General features: G+C 44.7%; 1 protein-coding gene across 1 annotated transcript; it reads right to left on the bottom strand.

Annotated features, from left to right (window-relative positions):
- Window positions 1-10: 10 nt before the first annotated feature.
- On the bottom strand, window positions 11-22582 carry LOC308300301 (NLR family member X1-like; the record flags this gene model as incomplete). Its single annotated transcript, XM_080744119.1, has 11 exons — window positions 11-160; window positions 2112-2319; window positions 3000-3254; window positions 9974-10060; window positions 16122-16217; window positions 16353-16536; window positions 17503-18727; window positions 19189-19420; window positions 20454-20620; window positions 21327-21550; window positions 22573-22582. 11 exons carry the CDS (start codon window positions 22580-22582, stop codon window positions 11-13), a joined length of 2838 nt encoding a protein of 945 aa, XP_080600245.1.
- Window positions 22583-22784: the final 202 nt, after the last annotated feature.

The raw sequence follows: 22784 nt of genomic DNA, 5'->3' as shown, positions 1-22784 counted from the left end.
TTTGCATGCTTTACTTTCCATTTCCTCTTGACGTGGGCAGAGGGTCGCTTTCCAGCATCCGTAGCGTCTGCCGGACTCCTCTCTCCACCCGACGGAAGTGTAGCCGTTTCCATAAGCTCGGCTGCTGCTGACGACCCCACTCCAGGTCCCTCAAGAACACCTGAGGGGTTGAAATGAAAACAACTTCATTGATCACAAAAGGAGATTGGGCCAGAAGAACAGCAGTTCTTATAACGGATCATAAATATAGTGGAATTCAACTCAGTGTCCTTAACCTAGTATAAGGACCAATAGTCACACATTTCTAACTGGGCAAGACCTAGCCGGTTGAGTGTCTAAACGGAACTGCTGCCCAAGGAAAAGACGCTGACACTTTACAAATACGTTTACATTCTCCCTGAATGAAACGAGTCTTGCGATTGGTCGAAAAAGATAGTTTCTGGGGGAAATACATACGACGGAAGTCCCATCCCTGTAGATAATCTCTGCATTAGGTTGTGAGCCTAGTAAACGACCAACTTCCGTAAATGGTTTCCAGACGTTTACGAGGCTAGGTTGTGACCAGGCTTTTCTCCTCGGAGATAAGTAAAGGCTGGGAACTTGTTATTATAGGATCTAAAGGGAATCTAAATGCCTAAGGTTGAACATGACATTTATTTGTACATGTTATCATGGGTTGCAATTTAGTCACCATTTCAGAGGCTCTGCAGGATTTCCAAAATGTTCCATCATAAATATCCACTACCTTGTTGAGTGACAGGTTGTTGATGTTTGTTTGTAGTGGCTCAAACAGTCCAGTGATGGGTTGTCTAATAAACTTCAAAGTTGCGAATACAACAGTCCGTGTGAATAGACGTAAACAAACTAATACGAAATCAACCAGCTAATCTAACTCTGAATCGTGACAATGACATTGTTGCATTGTTGGAAAGTGCCACTCCATTCAAATTAGACTTCTCACGGACCAGGCCCATAAGGACATGTGTTCTGGATGAAATATCTCCCCATGAGCCTGGGAGACGAGGTCTCGGCTTAGCAGGAGAGCCCACGGCTGGCCATAGAGAAGGGGAATGATTTCCTCCATCCATTAACTGCTTGCCCGCATCGGGACTATCAGTATCAGCGACAACCCCTCCTCCCACATTCTCATTAGTATATGGCAGAAACTAAAGCCGGCATCATTTCTTCAGGCCAATACTGGCTGGGACAATCCTATAAGAGCTTCTGAGGATAACACAGAGTGTTTCCCATAGCGAGAAACCCAAACAAATGTTCGAAAGAGAAGCAAACCAACTACTACTCACAACGCGCCACAATGCAACGTGTTGTGAGCTTGTAGATCGTCTATTTTCGAATAGCCAAGGTATAAAACTAAAGTGGATTATGTATCTTTTAGAATATTATAATTTATATCTGCAAAGTAACTTAAGTTTGCAAATAATTGTAGTAGATCAAAAGTACATTATTTGGATCTGAGATGTAGTGGAGTAGAAGTAAAAGTATTGGAAATACTCAAGTAAAGTGCAAATACCTTAAAATTGTACTTAAGTACATTACTTAAGTTCAGGCAGACAACTCTTGGATTAATTTAGAATATATGTTATTGAGCAATTACTGAGCATGATATGAAGCATAGTTTGGTGTCAGGACTCTGTCTCTATTCATTCCCTGTAAGTATAAACATTTTAGATAAGTTATTATATACAAAATAGAATTTACCAAATAGAATTACAGGGAATGAATTAAGACCCCCCCAAAGGGGATCTAGAAACAGGACCTACAGGTGGATGCTGGGGAGGTGGTGGGATTGCAAAACATCAGCAGCAGTAGAGAGCAAGCAGAGCAGCAGCTGACAGCAGGGTAGCTGCACAGCCAGGAGAAAAGCCAGAATGAAGAGGTAGGCAGAGGGATTTAAATACCCGCCCTAATCAGGTGAAAGATCATGTGACTGATGACCTGATCAGGGAAGCACGCCCCCCCCCCCCCCCGAGTTGTCTGCATGAACTAGCTACGCAAGCTTCGCCACATTAAATGTACTTAGTTAATTTACACCACTGGCCGAGGGTCACACATTACAGTATGTACCTACTGCATGTGTAACATCCACACACCTGTAGCTCCTGCTGTACGCGCCCACGGTCCCACGATGAAAACTTTCTGATCACATTAAGGATGGGGTGCCAGTCCTCGGAGAGGTCCTCTCCTTCGGTGACCGAGGCCAGGACCCTGACCTGCCTGCCCATAACACCCTGGTCCTCCTTGACGCCGCGGACGTACAAGGACTGTTTCCCCACGTCACTGAGATGGTTCAGGTACAAGCTGGGCCAGGGAGAATGGAAGAGGACATCTTAGCACGATGTCTAACATTTATTAACATGCCAGGGATGAGATTGTCAGTAGTATAAACTGTGGTATTTGATTTGATTTTGGTTAGGGAACTGGTGGTGAACTGGGACAGTCAGAAAGATGGGACAATGAGATCCAAGTTGAATTTGGAAGGAATTGAGCTTTAATATCCATGGTATTGACGACATCTGACAACATTGGACATAAACATTATGACTGCGCCCTGAGGTGTCATGATTTATACTTGGGTGTTGCGTCTTATACTAGGGCAGGGGTAATAAACATATATTAACTGGGGACCCCACCCCTACCCTGACAAACACTTAAATATTGTGAAAATAGCAGATCTACATGCTCACAACGCCTTGCAGTGCTGCAAGGCATTGTGAGCATGTAGATCTGCTATTTTCACAATGTTCGCCTCTTTAAATTGTCACTTTATAATTGTGCAGATACCCTGTATACACTTATGTAGGTTTGTTTACCGTTGAGTGAGACATTTTTTTTTACATTAAGCTAATCATCTGGGGACCTCACAAAATAATTTGGGGACCCCACTTGGGATCCCGACCCCAAGTTTGAGAACCACTGTACTAGGGTGTCGTGAATCATAGTGGGGTGTCGTGTCTTAAACTACTGGGGCATGTTCTTACTGCACAATGTGTATACTGGGGTGTTCCCTGCAGGCGTCCACCAGGCTGAGAGCAGATGAATCCCCGATGTTGTTGTAGGCCACGTTGAGCTCCAGCAGACCTGTGTGCAGCTGGAGGCTGTTGGCCAGCTCCAAGGCCACCTGGTCCCCCAGGCCTGTGTGCATCAAGGACAGCCGCTTCAGCGAGCTGTTCTTTGGAAGGGCCTCCAGCAGGCTCCGGATCCCAGACTCACCCAGCGCTGGGTTATTACACAGTCTGGAGGAGCAAGGCGGGGTGGTTAGCAATTTCATTCAAACATTTAAATGTTCAAAGTTTGGTCCTGAAGGTGCATTCAAACCTGAAGATATATATATTTTTTTCTAGTCACTTCAATCGCTTACTTTGGTCGAACAAAAACAAAAAAAAGTATGTCCCGCCGTGCCCGGTCGTGTATCGTCTTGTCTTTGCATTGGCTTTGTGTGTAATCACACTACTCGAACTATCCAGATTTGAACGCACCTTGACATATTGGTACCGTTGAACGTTAATTGCTGTGTTGAGTAACTGGGTTTGATTTGATAAATATTTTTTAATTTATTAAGATGAATACATGACATGATTGTCTTTTATTCTTACTTCCTTAATGGCAATAATTTAACAATGATAAACCATGTCATGTATTGTTTTCATCCAGGTAAGGATGAAGACTTTGTGAAGCAGAACAACAAATGAATATTATAGTGTTTTTCACGTCTCTCCAGCTCTTTACTAAACAGAAAATGAATTTTGAATGAATGAATGAACTTTCATATAGCATATTCATATAGCACATCTTCACAGCACGAATGCACAGAGTGCTTTACAGATACACAATAATCAATAAAAAAGTAAGCTCTACAGTTGCAGAGATACAAAATAAAATAAAAATAAGAATAAGCTCTACAGTTGCAGAGAAGACACCAATAAATTAAAACACCCACAGTAACAAGGAATACAAAAGAACAGTAAAAACAGGGATGCCTATAAGTGACCAAAGGCCTGTCTGAACATGTGCGTTTTTAGATGCCTCTTAAAGGAGGCCTCTGAGGGGGACGTTTTTAAGTCCAGGGGGAGGGCGTTCCAGAGCTTTGGGGCTATGGCCTCAAAGGCTCGGTCTCCCTTGGTTACTAGATTTGTCCAAGGGACATCAAGGAGGTGTTTATCAGCGGATCTGAGTGAGCGAGTGGTAGGGGTGGGACGGATAATTTCTGAGATGTACGTAGGGGCCGGGCCATGAATTGCTCTGTAGGTAAACGTGAGGACTTTGAAATGGATCCTGTAGTGTACCGGGAGCCAGTGCAGAGAGGCTAGAATGGGGGTGATGTGACATGACTTTTTTGATCTAGTGAGTAACCTGGCAGCAGCGTTATGAACCAGCTGCAATTTGTCAACGGATGTTTTGTTGAGACAGGTAAAAATGGAGTTACAGTAATCTAGCCTGGATGAGATGAAAGCATGTACGGCCATTTCAAGTTCAGAGTGGGATATGATGGTCCGGAGTTTTGCAATATTTCTGAGGTGAAAGAAACAGGTGCGTGTGAGTGATTTGACATGATTGTCCAAGTGCATGGATTGGTCAAAAACCACGCCCAGATTTCTTAAATGGGGGCGTACGTTACCCTTGAGGGCCCCCAGGTGTGTAGCTATTCTGGCAGCGTTATTCTCAGCTGCTACAATCAGCACCTCGGTCTTATTTGGGTTCAGCTGAAGGAGGCTGTTTCCCAGCCTGGCTTCAATAGCCAGCAGACATTCCTGGTGGACATTTAGTTGATCCAGTTTATCCGGCTTGAATGAGCAGTATAATTGAATATCGTCTGCATAGCAGTGATAACGAATGCCGGGAAACTTGTTTATGAGGAGACCTAGGGGGAGCATATAAATGGCAAACAGGAGGGGCCCAAGTACAGACCCCTGAGGTACACCACAAAGGAGGGGTGCCTGAACTGAAGGGGCCCATAGCCACTGAGAATTTTCTTTCCCGTAAATACGAGGCGAACCAGTCAATGGCACTCCCAGTGATGCCCACCCACTCCCTGAGCCTATCTAAGAGGATGCTATGGCTGACCGTGTCAAAAGCCGCGCTCAGATCCAGCAAGACCAGAACTGAGCACTTCCCAGTGTCAGCGGACATCATGAGGTCGCTTGAAACTCTGAGGAGGGCGGATTCAGTGGAATGATGCTTGCGAAAACCGGATTGAAATTTGTCTGAGATGTTGTGGTGTGTCATGTGGGAGGTAAGCTGGTTGGCTACAACCTTCTCCAACACCTTTGAGACAAAAGGCAGCTTTGAAATGGGTCTGTAATTATTGTGGATGGAGGAGTCAAGGTTAGGCTTTTTGAGGAGAGGTTGTACAACTGCTTGCTTGAAGTGTGATGGAACTGAACCAGAGGCTAAAGATGTGTTAATGATGGTGACAAGACTGGGGCCAACGGAACTAAAAACTTCCTTCAGCATGGAAGTGGGCAGGATATCAAGGGGGCTAGAGGAGGAGTTCATGGAGGACACTATAGTGGTGATATCATCTAAGGAGACAGGTGAAAAGCTGCTCATGGATGCTGGAGTGGTGTGATGGAGGGGGAAGGGAGAAGGGGAGGGAGTGATGTTTAACATAATATTATTAACCTTAGTGACAAAGAACTGCAAGAATTGGTTACAGTCCTCGTTTGACAGCACAGGTACATAGGGGGGAGGGGGGCTAACAAGAGTATCTATAGTTTTAAATAGTACTCTGGGATTATGCCTGCTAGATGAGAGGATGTTACTAAAATAAGCAGCCCTAGCACGCTCTACTGCAGCATTAAAATCAACCCTCAAATCTTTGAGATAGAGGCGATGGACCTCCAGCTGTGTAGCTTTCCATCTCCTCTCTGTTCTGCGGCACTTACGTCTAAGCTCGCAGATGTCATTGTCAAGCCAGGGAGAAAGGTTCACAGGACGGACATTTCGGGTGACTAAGGGCGCCACGTCATCTAGAATGGACGCACAGCGCACGTTGAAACAGTCTACCAAACAGTTGACGTCATCACCAGGGGACACCAAAACACTGTTGTTATCAAACCTAGCAATGAAATTAGCGACAACTGTGCTGTTTATAATACGAGAGCTTTTAACGCGCCTCTCTGGCACAAAATCATTATCGAAAGACACATTGAACAAAATGCATTTGTGGTCAGACACCGATAGCTCCTCCATTCAAACATTACTGACTTTTAACCCGATCGTGAACACAAGGTCCAGCGTGTTTCCCTTTACGTGGGTCGGACCAGAGATGTGCTGGGTAAAATGGAATGAATCCATAACATTTAAAAAGTCAGTGGCAAAAGAGTCTGTGCTCTTATTTACATGGATATTAAAGTCCCCGATCAAAAGGATCCTTTCCAGGCGAATAATGGACGCTAGAAAGTCACCAAATTCAGCGAGGAACGAGCTGATTTTCCCAGGCGGTCGATAAACCAAAATACAATAGAAGGGATTTGAGCGCCCGATTCTGTTCATGAGTACCTCGAAGGATGAATAAGCTCCAGAACTCACCGTCCGTGATGTGAAACAGTTCCTATGGACTACCGCCAGCCCACCCCCACGACCCGAAGACCTCGGTGCAGGGGTACTGGAGTAGGCGCAGTTTTGCGGGCAGAGTTCATTGAGGGAGGCAAAGACACCTACTTTTTGCCAAGTCTCAGAGATCAGCATGTAATCCAAGTCCTTGGAAACAAAGAAATCATTCAAAAAGAATGATTTGTTGCCTATGGATCTAGCGCAGGGCCGGATCTCCCCATAGGCAAGGGGGGGCATTGCCCCCCTAAATGCCCTGTCTGCCCCACCAAACAAGATGGCATGAAAAAATAAAAATATATATATTTCGTTTTTTTTTTTTTTTTTTTAAATATTATGCTACAGCTGTCGCACCACCAAAACCAACACCATTTCATTATATATACATTTTAAAAACTCCGATCGCCAATGCCATCTCTCTCCCTCTCTGCACCTCAAAAGAAGTAAAACAAATAATAATGTTCCAGCCAGGCTAGCAGCTCCGCCCCCGATATGCGTTGAATGCGTAGGAGGGAACAGCAGTCAGTCTCGTCTCGACAGACAAGTACACGCACCACTTCTGGTTGCCAACTAACTTCAGTTTTGTCCAGCGCATTAAGGAACTAATCGAGAGAAGGAACAGTTTGTTTTTTAGTTGTGCTTGCTTGCAGCTTGTTTCACTTTAACTTCTGTTCTCTTTCTCTGGCTCTTTCGGTCAATATGCGTCGATTTCTGGTTTCTAAACCTCGCGACGCGAGTAGCACTGCTGCTACGGCTCCAGTCAGTCCAGAGGCAGGCTCCGAGCCGTCGTCGACTCGGGGTACAGCTGCTCCTCGACCCGACCCAAACCCTAACCCCCAATTGAGTTCCACAAGCACGGCAACAAGCTGAAAGCGTCGCCGTTCGCAACGCAGCAGCGGCCGCCGACAACAGCACACAGGGAGCAGGAGGTAGAGCTGCTGCTCCTCGACCCGACCCAAACCCTAACCCCCAATTGAGTTCCACAAGCACGGCAACACAAGCTGAAAGCTTCGCCGTACACGACGCAGCAGTGGCCGCTGCTAACAGCACTGGCTTAAGCACAACAGCACCATCACAGCCCGCTAATCTTGTGTTTCCAAAACGTCATTTTGGCAAGACAGCACGCGCATTCAGCCCGGGCTGGTACCGTGGAGGAAGATGCAGTGAAGCTAGATGCGTGCTTTTGTTTTCCTTGTCGCAAATTTGGAGGAAATATAATGTCATTGTCTGTCTAGTGTCATGTCTGTCTGTCTGTCTATCTAGTGTCATATCAGTGTATCAATCTATCCATCCAGTATCATATCTATCATCCATCTAGTGTCATCTCAGTGTCTCAATCTATCCAGTATCATATCTATCATCCATCTAGTCTCATATCAGTGTATCAATCTATATCTATCAGTTTATAGTATCATTTGCATTCATCTTTGTCAATCACATCAGTTTATATAGCTATCACACCAGTAACATGTCTGTCTTTTGTCATCACATTATTTATCATTTCTTTAACCTTTTGTTGTTTTTTTTGTGTTTTTTTTGAGCGGTGGTCACAACGCTCCTATACGTGGCCGTGTGTGTGGGTCTGTCTGTCTCCGTCCGTGTCTGTATGTAGCCTAAACTTCGGCGCGTAACTAGTGCCGCACCATTTACGCCACTCGCGCAATATATACATCAAAATGTGCGGCTCGGCCGGGAATGGTGTGCTATTACCTTTCGTTCCGATCCGCCTTACCATGCCGACGTAATCGGCAAAAAACGACGCTTAATTGTCCCCATTGACTTATAATGACAATGCAAGAAATCACTTTCAAGTATTTTTTGGAGCTACAGTTTCAAACCTCGGAGAGGAGATTCATAATGATTTTAAGAATGAATCGAAAAATAATTACATCACTCGGCCTCATGGTGGCGCTATAACGGCCCACTTTACGTTTTGCCCCGTAACTCTTGAACCGTAGATCGGAAAATTAAAATTCTTTTTTCCCTGGATTCCTTGGGTCAAGACGCATCTCCACATATAGGCCACACCCATTTGCGCCAGGATAGATTTTCCGCCATCTTGAATTTTCTCCAAAACACACTTTTTGCTCCTTTTCCTACATATTTTCTTCAAATGTCACAAAAATCGGTACACATGATCTATGAGGTGGGTAAACCACCGCTCAGTTCACACGGGTGTGATTGTTTTCTTTTTTTTTTAACTTTTTTGTGTATTTTATTTCTTAAGTTCTGTGACTTGTACTGTACACAGCATGGTGTGGTGTGTCATTGGTATAAGTGTGCCAAAATGCATAGGTTTTTATGCATTTCTGGCGTTATGACCCCCTAAAAAGGTTGCCCCCCTGGCATTTCCTCTCGCCCCACCTACTACTAGAGCTTACATCCGGCCCTGATCTAGCGTTTAGTAATCCAAAGCTGATGGAGTCGGATCCATGTTTACCAAGCGATGAGGCCCGGGGTAGAGACCGCAGGTACGTGGGTCGACTCCCAGTACACCGTCGGTGAAACACAGGAACAAGGGCTGATCGCAGCGAGGGGGGCACCAGGAGGATCGGCCGGGAGCAAGACAGACCCACGCCGGGGTCGGGGGCCGTGGAACAGGCCTCGGAGAGAGCGTGGATCTGTTCTCGGATCTGTGTCCGACGCTGCACTGCGACTCCGGCTCGTTTCCCACGTCTCCTAGCCCGCCTGGTCCTAGGACAGCAGCAGGAAGACGCCCAGATGTTCCCGGGGATTTCGAGGCGCAGGGCCCGGTGAGAGCTCCATTGCTCAGGTCGATGGGACAGGCAGCACGCCACCGTGTCACGGATGTTCAGCAAGGTATGTCGATCATACACAGCCACTGAATTCGCACTGTTCACACATAACATGGAACATACAAACAGGACAAACCAAACGAAAATCCAGCTTAGATGGCCAGCTGCCAGCATAGGCGCTGCCATGGTCTGTACAGATGTGAGCGACTTTCAGGTCAGAATAATAATTGTATATAGACACGAAATAACTCTTGATATGATAATATGACAATTGAAGCTGGTCTTTGTGGGGATTTCAACTGGCAAGATCATGACTAGCCACCTTATTAGCTGTATATTCTGAGAGGAAGGAATCCACAATGCTGGCCAGCTTGGCTGACACTGGCCTGTTAAGCGTTAACGGACCAATTTGATACTTTACTGGCACGTCTTGCAAAGTTAATGTTTATCTTTTCTCTGGTGTGCTTTCCCTTCCTCAAATTTACTTAAACCCACTCAACAAAAGTATTTATTTTCTGTGTAAATAGAGCAGCCCGCCCTGAGGTCCAATACTGTATGTCCGATGGCCAGGGGATATTCACAGGCTGAGCTGTAGATGTTTGGCTAAAGCAACATCAGGATAATAATGAATGGAGACACTGATAGAGAATAGAGATCTGATAGAACTCTTAGAATCTAGCAGCAGATCTCGTAGGAGGATGCAGGACTCAGGACCCAGGCTGTTAAACTGGAGACTGAAGCAAACACAAATGCACACGCCATCACATACTCACACACATTCTGGTTACACTGGTTAATAGCAGGCAGAGCAAAATGCATATCCAATGTAGTCAGGCAACATTTATTTTACATGCACACTAATTTACCAGTCTTAACATAATGAATAGCCAGATAATTATTACAGAATAAATGACATAGTCTACAATAGTCAGGGGATCATTTGGATAAACTTTACATTTCTAACCAGACTATTAAATAAATCCATGTGTTATTGGAGGAAAATTGCCTTTCAAATATCAATGTTTTAACTGGGCCATCACCTTTAACCTGTTTATTCACAGTAACTGGAGCATAGTGTGCATGCAAACAAATCATCAGTACACACACCATTAAAAAACAGTAACATTAGTTATATCACTGTCACTGATTGGACCGAATATGAGCTACAAAAGCTATAAAAGCACGATAAACATAACTGATGATCAGATCAGAAAAGATAACATACAAAGTAATTCAACACAAACTGGGCACTTGCATAATACATTATAATATATTTACTCATTGTAGACAGCCAACTTTCCTGGAGGGTAAGCTTTTGTTATCAGGTTGGTAAAGTTATGACCCGGTACCCGGTGCAATACAACCAGAGTTGTTTATACTGCTGCATGTGTGGCTCTGTGAGAGCTATTGTTTTATGGCTCTGACAGATTTGTCACCTGTATCCTTATGTCACCTTGTAGCAACTCATAATGTAATAACGGCTCATAATGTAATAAGGGCTCATAATGTAATAAGAAACATGTAATAAAAACTCATAATGTAATAATCAGCTCATAATGTAATAAAAAAACAAGCGCATAACGTAATAATGGATTTTTCAATAATGTAATAATGTAATAATAATGTGTTACATTAAGAACCTCCACATAGGAAGCTCATAATGTAATAAAACGTCATAATGTAATAATGTATTTTTTATTACATTATGAGCTGATTATTACATTATGAGTTTTTATTACATGATTTTATTTCATTATGAGCCCTTATTACATTATGAGTTGCTACACACCCTGCCAACTTTGTTGATGAAGAATGGAGCAACTATCTGCTAAACATGCAGCAAATGAATACATATGGGGATCATTTAGCTGTACAAAGAGCATACACAATGTTCAACATACAGTTTGTGATTGTATCGACACTGGGTGTTGTTGCAACATCGATAATATCCCCATGTGGTCAGTATAACGACAGTCTGCCATTGCTAGTTCTGGGCCACTTTGCCGAAGCCGAATGTCATGGGGACCATTATGTAAGCTTGGATGGACCAGTCACACACTTGATTCAAAGAGCGCACCACTTCAATCTGTCCAGACCCGTGAGGTACCGGGTCAGGGCCAGAGTGAGGGCCTTATGGCGAGAGTGAGGGCCAGATTTAGGGCCAGAGCAGGGCAGGATTTACCCTTCATGGTGCCCTGTGCTTGGAACTAGTTTGTTAGCAGGTAGGTAGCCACACGTATCACCGTCAAGCTATAATTGCGACCGTAGGTCGCATTTACTACCAAAACCTCCCCTGGCTGTCTGTCAGTCAGTCAGTCAGTCAGTCAGTCAGTCAGTCCGTCACACTGTTGCCCTGCTCATATCTCCACAACCGTTGCCCCCATCCATGCCAAATTTTGCACACACACTCCTTGACTGCCAAACTACAACCTCCAAGGACCCCCGGAGCCCCAGGGACCCCAGGTCCCTGGGGGACCCCCAGATGTAAAAAATGACCAAATGTGCTCACACGTCACACGTCACACTTTTTCCCTGCTTATATCTCTGCACCCGTTGACCCGATCCATGCCAGATTTTACACACACACTCCTTGCCTGCCAAACTACAACCTCCAAGGACCCCCGGAGCCCCACCCCCAGATGTAAAAAATGACCAAATGTGCAAAAATGACCAAATGACCACCCCAACGGGGCTGCTCGCGGGGAATTCCCGGGGACCACCGACTCCTGGTGCTCCAGAACGGATGCAAAAGTGGTGGCGCCCCCAGTGGAGGACCCCCTGCCACTGCAGCGCACATAAAATGCCGTAACTCGGGCTAGGAGCGTCCGGGAGAGCCGGGGCCGGTATCTATTCGTCCGCCAAGGCAACGCGGAGACCCCACCCCTCATTTCTCACATGGCCCTATTCTAGCGCCTCCTTCAGGCTGATTTTTAAAACACATTTTTGGACACTGCTCCTACAGTTTTTGCCCTAAAATCACGAATATCACTACACAGCATGTCTACACTCATGTCATCAACATGGATCAGGAAGATTTTGGAAAAACAAATTTTTGCCCTATTTGTGGAGATAAGCCACCTACGGTCGCTTATCTCCCGATTAGGGAGTCTTACTGGTTATAAATAACAATAGTGTAGAATATGCCCAAAGATGGTGTGTGAAACAACACAGACGTCCAAACATTAGCATAATGACTTAATAGTAGGGTGACCATATTTTTTTAGCCGCTCAAACCGGGACGCAAACCACTGTTGCCTAAAACCGGGATCCTAAAAGCAATGCGCACGTTATCGTGCATGTGCGTGCCCATTCTCTAACGTTTGTGCATGCGCACATACACCGCAGGGCTGCAATCAGGCAGTGAGTGATTGACAAACAGCCTCAGCGTTGAATTCAGACGCGCAATGACTTTGTATATGTTTTCTGATTGGTTAGGTGAGCATGTTTTCGTGAAAAGAACATGATAAATCAAATGTCTACGCAACCACTGAAAACAGATATTGGCACAATTTTGTAGTGAATGTTAACTTGAAAAGCGGGACATATTAGTGTTTTAGAGATATTTGTCGGAACACCGGGACACGCAGCTTGAAAACGAACAGTCCCGGTCAAACCGGGACGTCTGGTCACCCTACTTAATAGTGTGGTCTGAAGGTTTCCTGTGCAAATAAGCCGAAAAGCTTACTAGGATCTCCCTTTAGCTGACCTTTTACCAGTGAACTGTACTGTCATGAACCTTTTCCTATGTAAACTTCTAATAAAGTCTTCAATCAATCAATCAATCAATCAGGGATAGATAGCACCTTAACTCTGCAGCCGCACTGAGGCGCTCCAACACAATAGTGCACCAGTTCTTTTAGAGTTGTGCATACTAGTATCCACCTAACGTGTCTTCAAAACCCTTAAGTGTAACCAGTCATTACAGACAGCAACGTTAGCTTAGCTTAGCTTAGCTCATGTGAATATCTTTTGTTTACAGTTGATCCTCTAGTGCCCCCCTGTGGTTGTTGATGCCCTGTGCTTCAGCACGTCAAGCCCTATTATAAATCCGGCCCTGGGCCAGAGTGAGGGACAAGTCAGGGCCAGAGTGAGGTACCGAGTCAGGGCCAGAGTGAGGGCTAGACTTAGGGCCAGAGTGAAGGACAGATCGAAGTGGTGCACTCTCCTCTGCTTCCTGGACTCTTTGAATCAAGTGTGTGACTGGTCCATCAAGGCTTACAAAATGGTCCCCATGACCTTCGGCAAAGTGGCCCAGAACTAGCAATGGCAGACTGTCGTCATACTGACCAAATGGGGATATTATCGATGTTGCATCAACACCCAGTGTTGACACAATCACGAAATGTATGTTGAACATTGTGGATGCTCTTTGTACAGTTAAATGATCCCTGTATTCATTTGCTGCATGTTTAGCGGATAGTTGCTCCATTCTTCATCAACAAAGTTGGCAGGGTGTGTAGCAACTCATAATGTAATAAAAACATGTAATAAAAACTCATAATGTAATAATCAGCTCATAATGTAATAAAAACAAGCGCATAATGTAATAATTAAAACGTAATAAAAGCTCATAATGTAATAATCAGCTCATAATGTAATAAAAAATACATTACATATACCTACATTATGAAGTTTTATTACATTATGAGCCTCCTATGTGGAGGATTATTACATTATTGAAAAATCCATTATTACGTTATGCGCTCGTTTTTTGAGCGGTGCTAACCGCTCCTATAGACCGCTTTTTTACCAAAACCATGATGTCACAAATGATGATGACACAAGTCCGTTAGACCAATGAAACACTTCGATTCTGTTGATCTGTCCATGATGTCATAGTCACATAGGCACCCGATTGGTTAACTCTGATTTATAACGCGTTTAGGCCGCCTAATTACGTCATAAAAAATTATTGAGCAGTGCTAACCTTGAATTTCAAAATTGTATTAGATGAATATTCACTTATAAGCGATAAAATAACCACACTTTTAGACAGACTGTGGAAAATGTTACAGGTTATAAATGATAGCCAAATAATACAAGTTTAAAATACAAATAAACACAATATCCATTGGGTATCCACTGATTGCCCAGTTCTTCGGGCTCTTCGGGCCTAGCTCTTCTTGAAAGATTCAGTCAAGTCAGTGGTCTTGAACATAGCTGACAGCTGTTTTACAGGTGGGTCTCTCCTTGGGTCTTTAGTTAGTTCTTACTATAATAACCTTGCATGGCTGCCAGTTCCCACCTGATGCTGTGTGGGAGTTCTGACACTTCCAGATTGTACTGAATAACTGTTAGCTTGCCAAAGTGTCTTAAGACTAGGATTCAAGTCTAAGATGTGCAGGTAATCGTTGTTTGTCTTGTCTTCGGGATATCCGCTAAAGATGATGAGACGACTTCTCACCATCATAAGTGTCTTCTTCTGGAAGATGCTTTGGAGAAGGAAGGTTCTGCCAGCAGTTTCTCTCTGTATCAAACATTCTGATGTAGTTTTGAAAGCACTCGTTGGCCGTGCCCCCAAATACAAACATCTTTGTTCCAATGATGGTGGCAGAGAGACATACCGAAGCAGGAGGCAGAGTGCCTCCGATGTTAATTAAGGACCAGACCATCGTGGTGGTGTCCAGCTTGTACATGTCATTACTGTCTGCATGCATCTCTGTCCATCCTCCGTGTATATACATGACCTTTCTCAAGACACAGGCTGAGTGTGAATGCCTCCTCTCTGGAACGGTCCCAGAAACCCTAGTCACGATCCATCTGTGTGTGTCAACATCTCCTTGGGTCCTTGTATAAAGGTAGGCTCTGTTGATGCACTGTTCGAGGTAACGAATGTTTCTTCTTCACGTCTCCTAGTCCTGTTGCGTGGATCTGATGTGAATTATTCCGTTTGGGACCTTCTAAGTCTATGCTACTTCGCTCTTCCTTGAAGCAGATTATAAGGTTGTGGTGGAGTGGAGCTATGATGGGTCTACTCTATGCTGATGAGATTACATATCTTCAAGACGCTAGAAATATCGTGGTAATGTAGAATTCATCTTTGAGGTCTTGAATGTCATGTTGAACTATGAAGGTTGATAAGTACATCACATTTCCGTATGCTACGTGAACACATCACATTGTGACTGTAAGTAAGCTATGTAGGACAGGTACATTGCGAAGAAAAGGCTTGAAAATCAAAGTTCACAGTATATCATACTCCCTAAATATTTTTGCACCGCTCACTTCGCACGGGTGCGTTTTTTTATTACATTATGAGCTGATTATTACATTATGAGTTTTTATTACATTTTTCTTATTACATTATGAGCCCTTATTACATTATGAGCTGTTATTACATTATGAGTTGCTACACACCTCACTCACCTGTATCCTTATCTGTGTGACCTTCATTATGTCTGTACAGTGATTTATCAGGGATAATGACTGGATTTTACAAGCACTGAATGGACTGCGTGAACTTAAAGAGTGGTTTGTTCACCAGTGTAAAGCAAATATGATTCTGGTCTTAAACCAGAATCATATATAGGTTCCTCAAAGCAGTTTAGCTATAAGAAGTGATCATGCAACTCATGTAAACACTATGCCAGTGTTTTAAAGTCAGTTTGTTTATAGGGTGGGTACATTATGTATGAGTGGTACAAAGAATAGTTTATCATCTACAGTCATGTTAAACACAAGTCGATAGTAAAAATAAAATACATTTAAATATATAAATATATAAAACCATTTGGCTGAATCATATAAAGATATATATGGTCCAAGATATGAGTGATAGGTATACGTTTGTCTCACTTGAGGTTGTGTGTGTGTTTGAAGGCAGGCCATAGCATCTCAAGCAAAGTGTGCGTCAGCTGGCAGGATGACAGATCCAGCTCTTCAAGGTGAAAGCTGAAAAAAAATAAAAAAATAAAAATAAAACATTACACATAATGTAGACTTATTTGGTATGATGCTCAATTAAGAATGGTATGCAGAACAATTTCAGGACAGGGGACGTTAACCAGACAAAAACATGACAAGTACCTGTCCGGGGTACAGGACAGCACAGAACTCAGAACATAGCACTTGAGGGGAGTCATTCGGATGTTGGTGAGATCGATAGTCCGAATGGAGGACAGGACGTCGGAGGTGAGTCTGGGGTTCTGGAACTCATACAGCAGAACCAGCAGGTCCATCAGTTCCTCAGGGGGCTGTGGTGTTCCCAACTCTGTCGTTCAACAAGAAAACAGTGTTCTTTTTAGTCAAAATACTAAAAATGCGTTCTAGTAACCTAGAGACGGACAATATGGACAACACTAAAGAATCCTGTCTCCTTTTAAAGGGCTTCACAATTATAGTAATGTATAACTGCTGGATGTGCCTTATCTTATCAATAGTAGAATGCACCTCTATTCTCTCAAATATCTGTTTATAGGGTATTTGATGGTATAGTAACAGGAAACAGAATAGGCAACAGGGGGAGTATGGCATGCAACATATTTTTGTGGCAGATTCAGTCCTATAATAGATGTGGTACATAGATCCGAATCCACACAGTTGCAGGTTTGGTTCTGAAAACAGCTCTGTGGCGCACAGAGGTCTCAACTGGGTGCCACAAATGTTTTGAAAACATTTCCAAATAGGCCATCACAATGAAACAATGAGCGCGGCTTGCCACATCCGTCTTCAACCCCACACACTACCCGCCTTCTGAATTCTGCTATGTTTATTATTATAGTTTTATAGTGAGCTTTATCCAATTTATTAGGTACAGCGGGTGATGCGGGAGCGGATCGTTTGTCCACCATTGTAAGAACCTCTTGCTCAACATTTGTGTCTATATGTGAACCATAGCACTGTGAATGCACAATAACTTGAGTGGTTCAGGTGTGAATAACCCATGTTGTGAAAACAGTGCTGAAAATAAACTGGTTTTACAATGCAGAATTTGAGGGTATAAACAGTGCATGGGACTGAATTTCTCACAGACCTCTATGATCACTACCACTTGGGTATGTCCGTTTCCAAATATCTTTCAAAATAAGTTACATACTGGCATTTGAATGTGCCATGACAACGACAACATAATTGAAATGTTCAGGGTTCACTTCTGACCTTGAGCGTGTCAGCCTTCCTCTCGCTACACTGTCCTTCTGCCTCAATAAATGTAGAACAAAGAATCTAAAGTTGATACCTCTGATAAGGTGTTTCCTCAGGGCCCGTGTGATCTGAGGCTGAGCCACCGTGATGATGCAGCCCAGTTGCTCGAGGAGAACACGGTTCCCATAATGCAAAAGGCCTCCCATGAAGATGGGGTACAGCTCAAACAGCTGCATGTCGTCATGCTGCTGTAGCTGGGGACCATGGACTCCCAGCAGGCTTTGCTCGATCTGATCCAGGACGTCCTCGTTGTAGAGGTCCTCGCTGCGGAACAACTCCGTGGTAATCGTTTTGGCGATGCTGCCCTTCCTGCGGAACTTGATGAGGGTGCCGATGAGCTTGAGGAGGTTGACGATGGCGAGGATGGTGAACTTTGAGAGGAAAGGGATGAACTTTGAGAGGATGGTGACGTCCTCATCTGCCTGCGCATCTGCCTGCGTCAACTCCTCCAAGAACTTCTCCAGAGCAGTTTTATTCTCCCCTAAAACCACGTAGAGAGCCGCCAGGTACTCCTGCATGGCCGGGATTTCAAAGACGTCCTCCAAGAACATCTCCAGGGCAGTTTTATTCTCCCCTAAAACCACGTAGAGAGCCGCCAGGTACTCCTGCATGGCCGGGACGGCAAAGACGTAGCGCCTCTCGTCTTTTTCGTGCACTTCACCCGGGAAACCCTTACCGCTCTTCACGCAAGGCACCAGGAAGAAGTCCAGGACGTCGGTTCGGAACACGGACAGCTGACGCAGCTCTTTGTCCGTCGTCGCCTTCACTCCCTCCCACTGCTCCAGCTCCTCTTCTGTGAAGCAGGTGCGTCTCGTTGTCACGCCGTCGAATGCCAGTTTCCCCACGGTGCGGACCACGTACAGCATCAGAGAGGTCTGCCGCTCGGCCGAGCCGGTCTCGGCACCCAACCCCATGCCCAGCACCTCTCCACCAAAGTTAAGCCTGAGGAAGCTGGTGTATATCCCCGTCAGGGTGCGGATCGGTGCGTGGGCGTCCGTGAAGTGGAGATGGTGCAAGGTGGCGCATGTGAGCCAGTAGTGGGACGGGAGAAAGCAGGCTGCAGCCAGCTGGCTTTCCCTCTGGAGGTTGAGGAAGAGCTCCTGTCTTCGCGGGCACTCCCCGCTCGTATGTAGCCGGTTGGTGAAGTAGGTCCGCTGGCTCTCTGGGTCCGTAAAGCCACAGATCTGTGTGTAGCGGCTCACGTACTTCGGAGGGATGCGGTCCAGCGCAGACAGCCTGGTGGTAACCAGGACACTGGCCTAGGAGAAAAATGATGTTGAATCTGTCTGATGTCCTCATTAAACAGTGGCACGGTGTGTGCACTTTACAGTAGCTCAGACCGTGACCTAGGTTTGATTGTATGAATAGTGTATTAGCAAGATTGAAAAGCACGCTGTGTATTCGAGGGACTGAGTCTTATTTTATTCAAACCACTTGATTCTGAACCCCTTGAATTTCCCTCAAGATACTGATTAGATTTAAGATCTTAATGTAACTAGTTAACCATATGAACCCTAGCATGCGCTCAACGTGAGCTTGTAGAAAAAGGCAGGGGATCAAATACAGGCCCCGGTTAAAAAGTAAACAGGCTTTATGTGGATACGTATTTAGGTATAAGAAAAAAGAAAGTTCAACATTATAATAACATATCGATCTACTTATCTTATTTTCTAACAACATGTCATTGGCTTTGATGAGAAGCTGCTTGCTCATGTCCTACCTCAGGCAGGAGATATTTCCTCAGCAGGTTGACAACCACAGCCTCTGGAGAGAGCATCTCACTGGGGTCACTGCACAGCTCTGTGGAGCCGATTCGGAAGTCCAGCTTCAACTTCTCCATCCCGCTGAAGAGGAAGAGCACATCCTTGGCATGATCTGCCTCCCCGCTCAGCAGGGGGATCCTCTGCAGGTGGAGGTACTTCCTGCCCACCAGGTCCTTTAAGGAAGTCGACCTGCGTGGGACGGGCGTCATGGTCAGTTTGTCCAGCACCCATCCAAAGAGTGTGAAAACAGCATTTCTGTAGTCTGTAGTCTATCAACTCATGAATGGGGTTTCATTAATAGAGCATTCAGCTATTTGTTATTAATGTGCAACACATTTAATTTTTATGTAAAACATGTCGGCCTCTGAAAGAAATGCATTAGCACAGGAGTTCCCCAACGTTTCCAAGGAGGAACCCCCCAAATAGCCATAGCCTCTGGCTGCAGTGCCCCAATTGTGAAATGGTTCTTAACTGGCACAATAATGTTACATTAAATGATGCACAACACCCAATTCTTCTCTCCAACATTTCCATTTGCCCCCATGGCGCCCCCTGGTGGACATGGCCATCGCCATTTAGCCCAGCGGCTACAGAGATAATTGTTCACTTTGTGATACAAGCACCAAATTTTGCACAAAGTTTCCTCTAACCTACGTTTTCCAAAAAGCAAGTTAGCCACTCAATTAAAAACAAATAGGGTTGGGGTCCCATTGTCTTTCACAACAAAATAAATCTGCTTTAAGTAGCAAGTGAGGGGTCAAACTAGGGGTTTTTCATGAGCCTGAATCCAATGCAAGCATTTGTTTTGCACGAAAAACATTCCTTGGGCAGAAAGGCCCCCACAAAAGCGTGAAAACCATGGTGAAAAGTGATGACTCATCACTAAACCATAGTGTTGTGGTGGCCTTCCTAGCCCAAGGAGTGTTTTTTGTGCAAAACAGATGCTTACAATGGATTCAGCACCATGAAAAACCCCTAGTTTGACCCCTCACATGCTATTTGAAGCAGATTAATTTTTTTGTATTATTTTACTGTATAGAAAGTCAATGGGACCCCAACCCTATTTGTTTTTAATTGAGTGGCTAACTTGCTTTTCTGAACAAGTAGGTCCTAGGCATTGTTCATGCCAAATTTGGTGCTTGTATCACAAAGTGAACGATTCTATCAATAAATTGACTTGTGGCCGCTTGACTAATTAGCAGAGAGAGTGGAAGACTCTTACCGTTTTAGCTGGGAGAGGTCCTCACAGGAAAATGGTACCAGCAACTTGAACTGAGTCAGGGTTCTCCCAGCACACCATCCCAGAACCAGCTTGCGGACCACCATACTCTTCCCCCTACCCTTCGGTCCATACAGCAGTACATTCAGCCCCCTGTTCTCCTTCCACGCCTGTCAAAAGTAAAATGTGTACCATAACAAGTATGGGATGAGTTAAGGGCCTCCTACAGCTACGGTAAATATCCATATAAATGGTAATCAAAAATACTGCAGGGTTCAACTTCTGGAACGGAATGGACTGCCCGTCCATGCTTGCATTTTGTCATCACTCTGCTACCATTCCATTCCAGGTTTTCTAAACTCTGCTCCCTCACCACTCACATGTAAGTGGAAACCTGCTCTGGGTCCGCTGATTCCGCTCCATAGAATTAGGTTGGCTCCTCATCCGCTTCTCTCTCTCCCTCTCTCAGGAATGTGACAACAGGCCTCATTTTAATTAACATCATCATGATGTTTCTCTGCATTACGGAACCATGGTCCCATTATTTACATTTGAATTTAACTAGACTTGTGCCCGTCAGGCCTATGATGCAAGTTGGGAATGATGCAAATAGGGAATGCATGGGCCAGGCTGTTATGCAATACCTGTTGTACCCGTCAAGAGTACCTGCTTTCTGTCAGTGACCCTTTTATGTCAATATATGGATATATCTATTGTTACATTCAATAGCACTGTTTAAGCCTTACTCTTAAAAATACTATCCATCCTTGCCATTACATCTACCCCTTAGTATTACTACTCTGCCTTACTATTACAATCAATTGCTGCAGCACTTTCCTCAGTCAGTGCTTTTTCCACCACTGGATACGACTGTACCTGGGGTGGTTCAAAGAGCTGGTCCAGGGTCAGAGCGCGGCTGACGGGTGGGCTGGTCTGCAGTGGGGAGCGGAGGAGCCCTCTCCTCTCCTCAGGATGTTTCTCCAGGATGTAGGAATCCATGTGCAGGCTCTCTGGGCTAAATTCCCTGCCGAACTGCTTCTCCTCCTGGGACAGGTGGCTGAACCATTGCATCAGCTTCTTCTTATGGATCTCTATGGGATCTGGGCAGAGGAATTGGAATATTTCACATACTGTGGTAGGCTGTATTCATGTGTCCAGGTTATGTTCTTGAGTGGTGCTCCTGGAACAGGAGCTATAGCTCCAACATCTGGCTTTGGTCAAAAACCAATGGGAAAATGCCTGGGCTTAAGTAAACTGAAGGGCGGCTACAATGTCTGGCCTACATTCTGACACAAACAGCTCAAAGTTTGTTGTCCGGTCGAAAACAGGGAGAGAAGACGTGTTCAAAAATGTTCCGGGTCGCGCCCGCTGGCCTACTGGTCCAGGCGCATACCAAATAGGCATTGCCAAATAGGCATGGATGCCTTGCGGCATCGCCGGTACGATTCCGACCTTTGCTGCATGTCGCTCCCCATCTCTCCACCCATTTCCTGTCAGTCTACTGTCCTATCAATAAAGGCATAAAAGCCCCAAAACAAATCTTAAAAAAAAAGATTTATATGCCAGGGTCCCATTAGCCAAGCTTCGCAGGATGTGCCGTGATTGGCTGGCAGGGCGCTTGAGGAAATTAACTCATAAATGGCACCGCTCACTTCACACTAGGTGTGATTTTTCGTTCTATGCTCTTTAACATTAATAAAAATGTTATGTAATTTAACGTCCAAAAAAATCTAAAATAATACTTTAAGCAGTCTCACCACTGCTAAGTGCTTTTTTAAAAAGATGTATAATAGAGACAACCACAACAATGTCCTCCCTTAGACTCTGTCAGTCAGTCCCTCACACTTTTGGTCCTACTCTTATCTCCGGCACCGTTGCCCCTATCCATGCCAAACTTTGCACACACACTCCTTGGCTGGCAAACCACAACCTCCACCCCTGATTTCTCACATGCCCTTCTTCTAGCGCCACCATGAGGTTGATTTTTGCAGACAACATATCAAGGAGCCATCGAGTTTGTTCTCATTTTAATATATCGTATATCAAACTTACCTGGTTGAGAAGTACTGGAGCAGAGACTCCTGCAATAGAAACCAGTAGTCGGGTAGAGAGAGACGTTTACCCTCCTCCATACTTCCCCAAGCTGATTCAGTGTTCTGTGATGTGAAACAAAATACAGGTTTTGTTTGTCGTTTTATATAAATGTGATATGTGGCTTGTCATATGAGCCAAGTTCCCTTCTTATATTCCAAGACAGCAACAAGATGTCTTTACAATTTAGGCCAACTGCTCTTTTCCAGAGTTGACTTAAAATGGATTGAAACAGTGACATTT

This window comes from Nannobrachium achirus, assembly GCF_963921795.1.
Source record: "Nannobrachium achirus genome assembly, chromosome: 16".
NCBI classification, from domain to species: domain Eukaryota; kingdom Metazoa; phylum Chordata; class Actinopteri; order Myctophiformes; family Myctophidae; genus Nannobrachium; species Nannobrachium achirus.
This window is presented reverse-complemented; position numbering and strand designations above follow the sequence as displayed.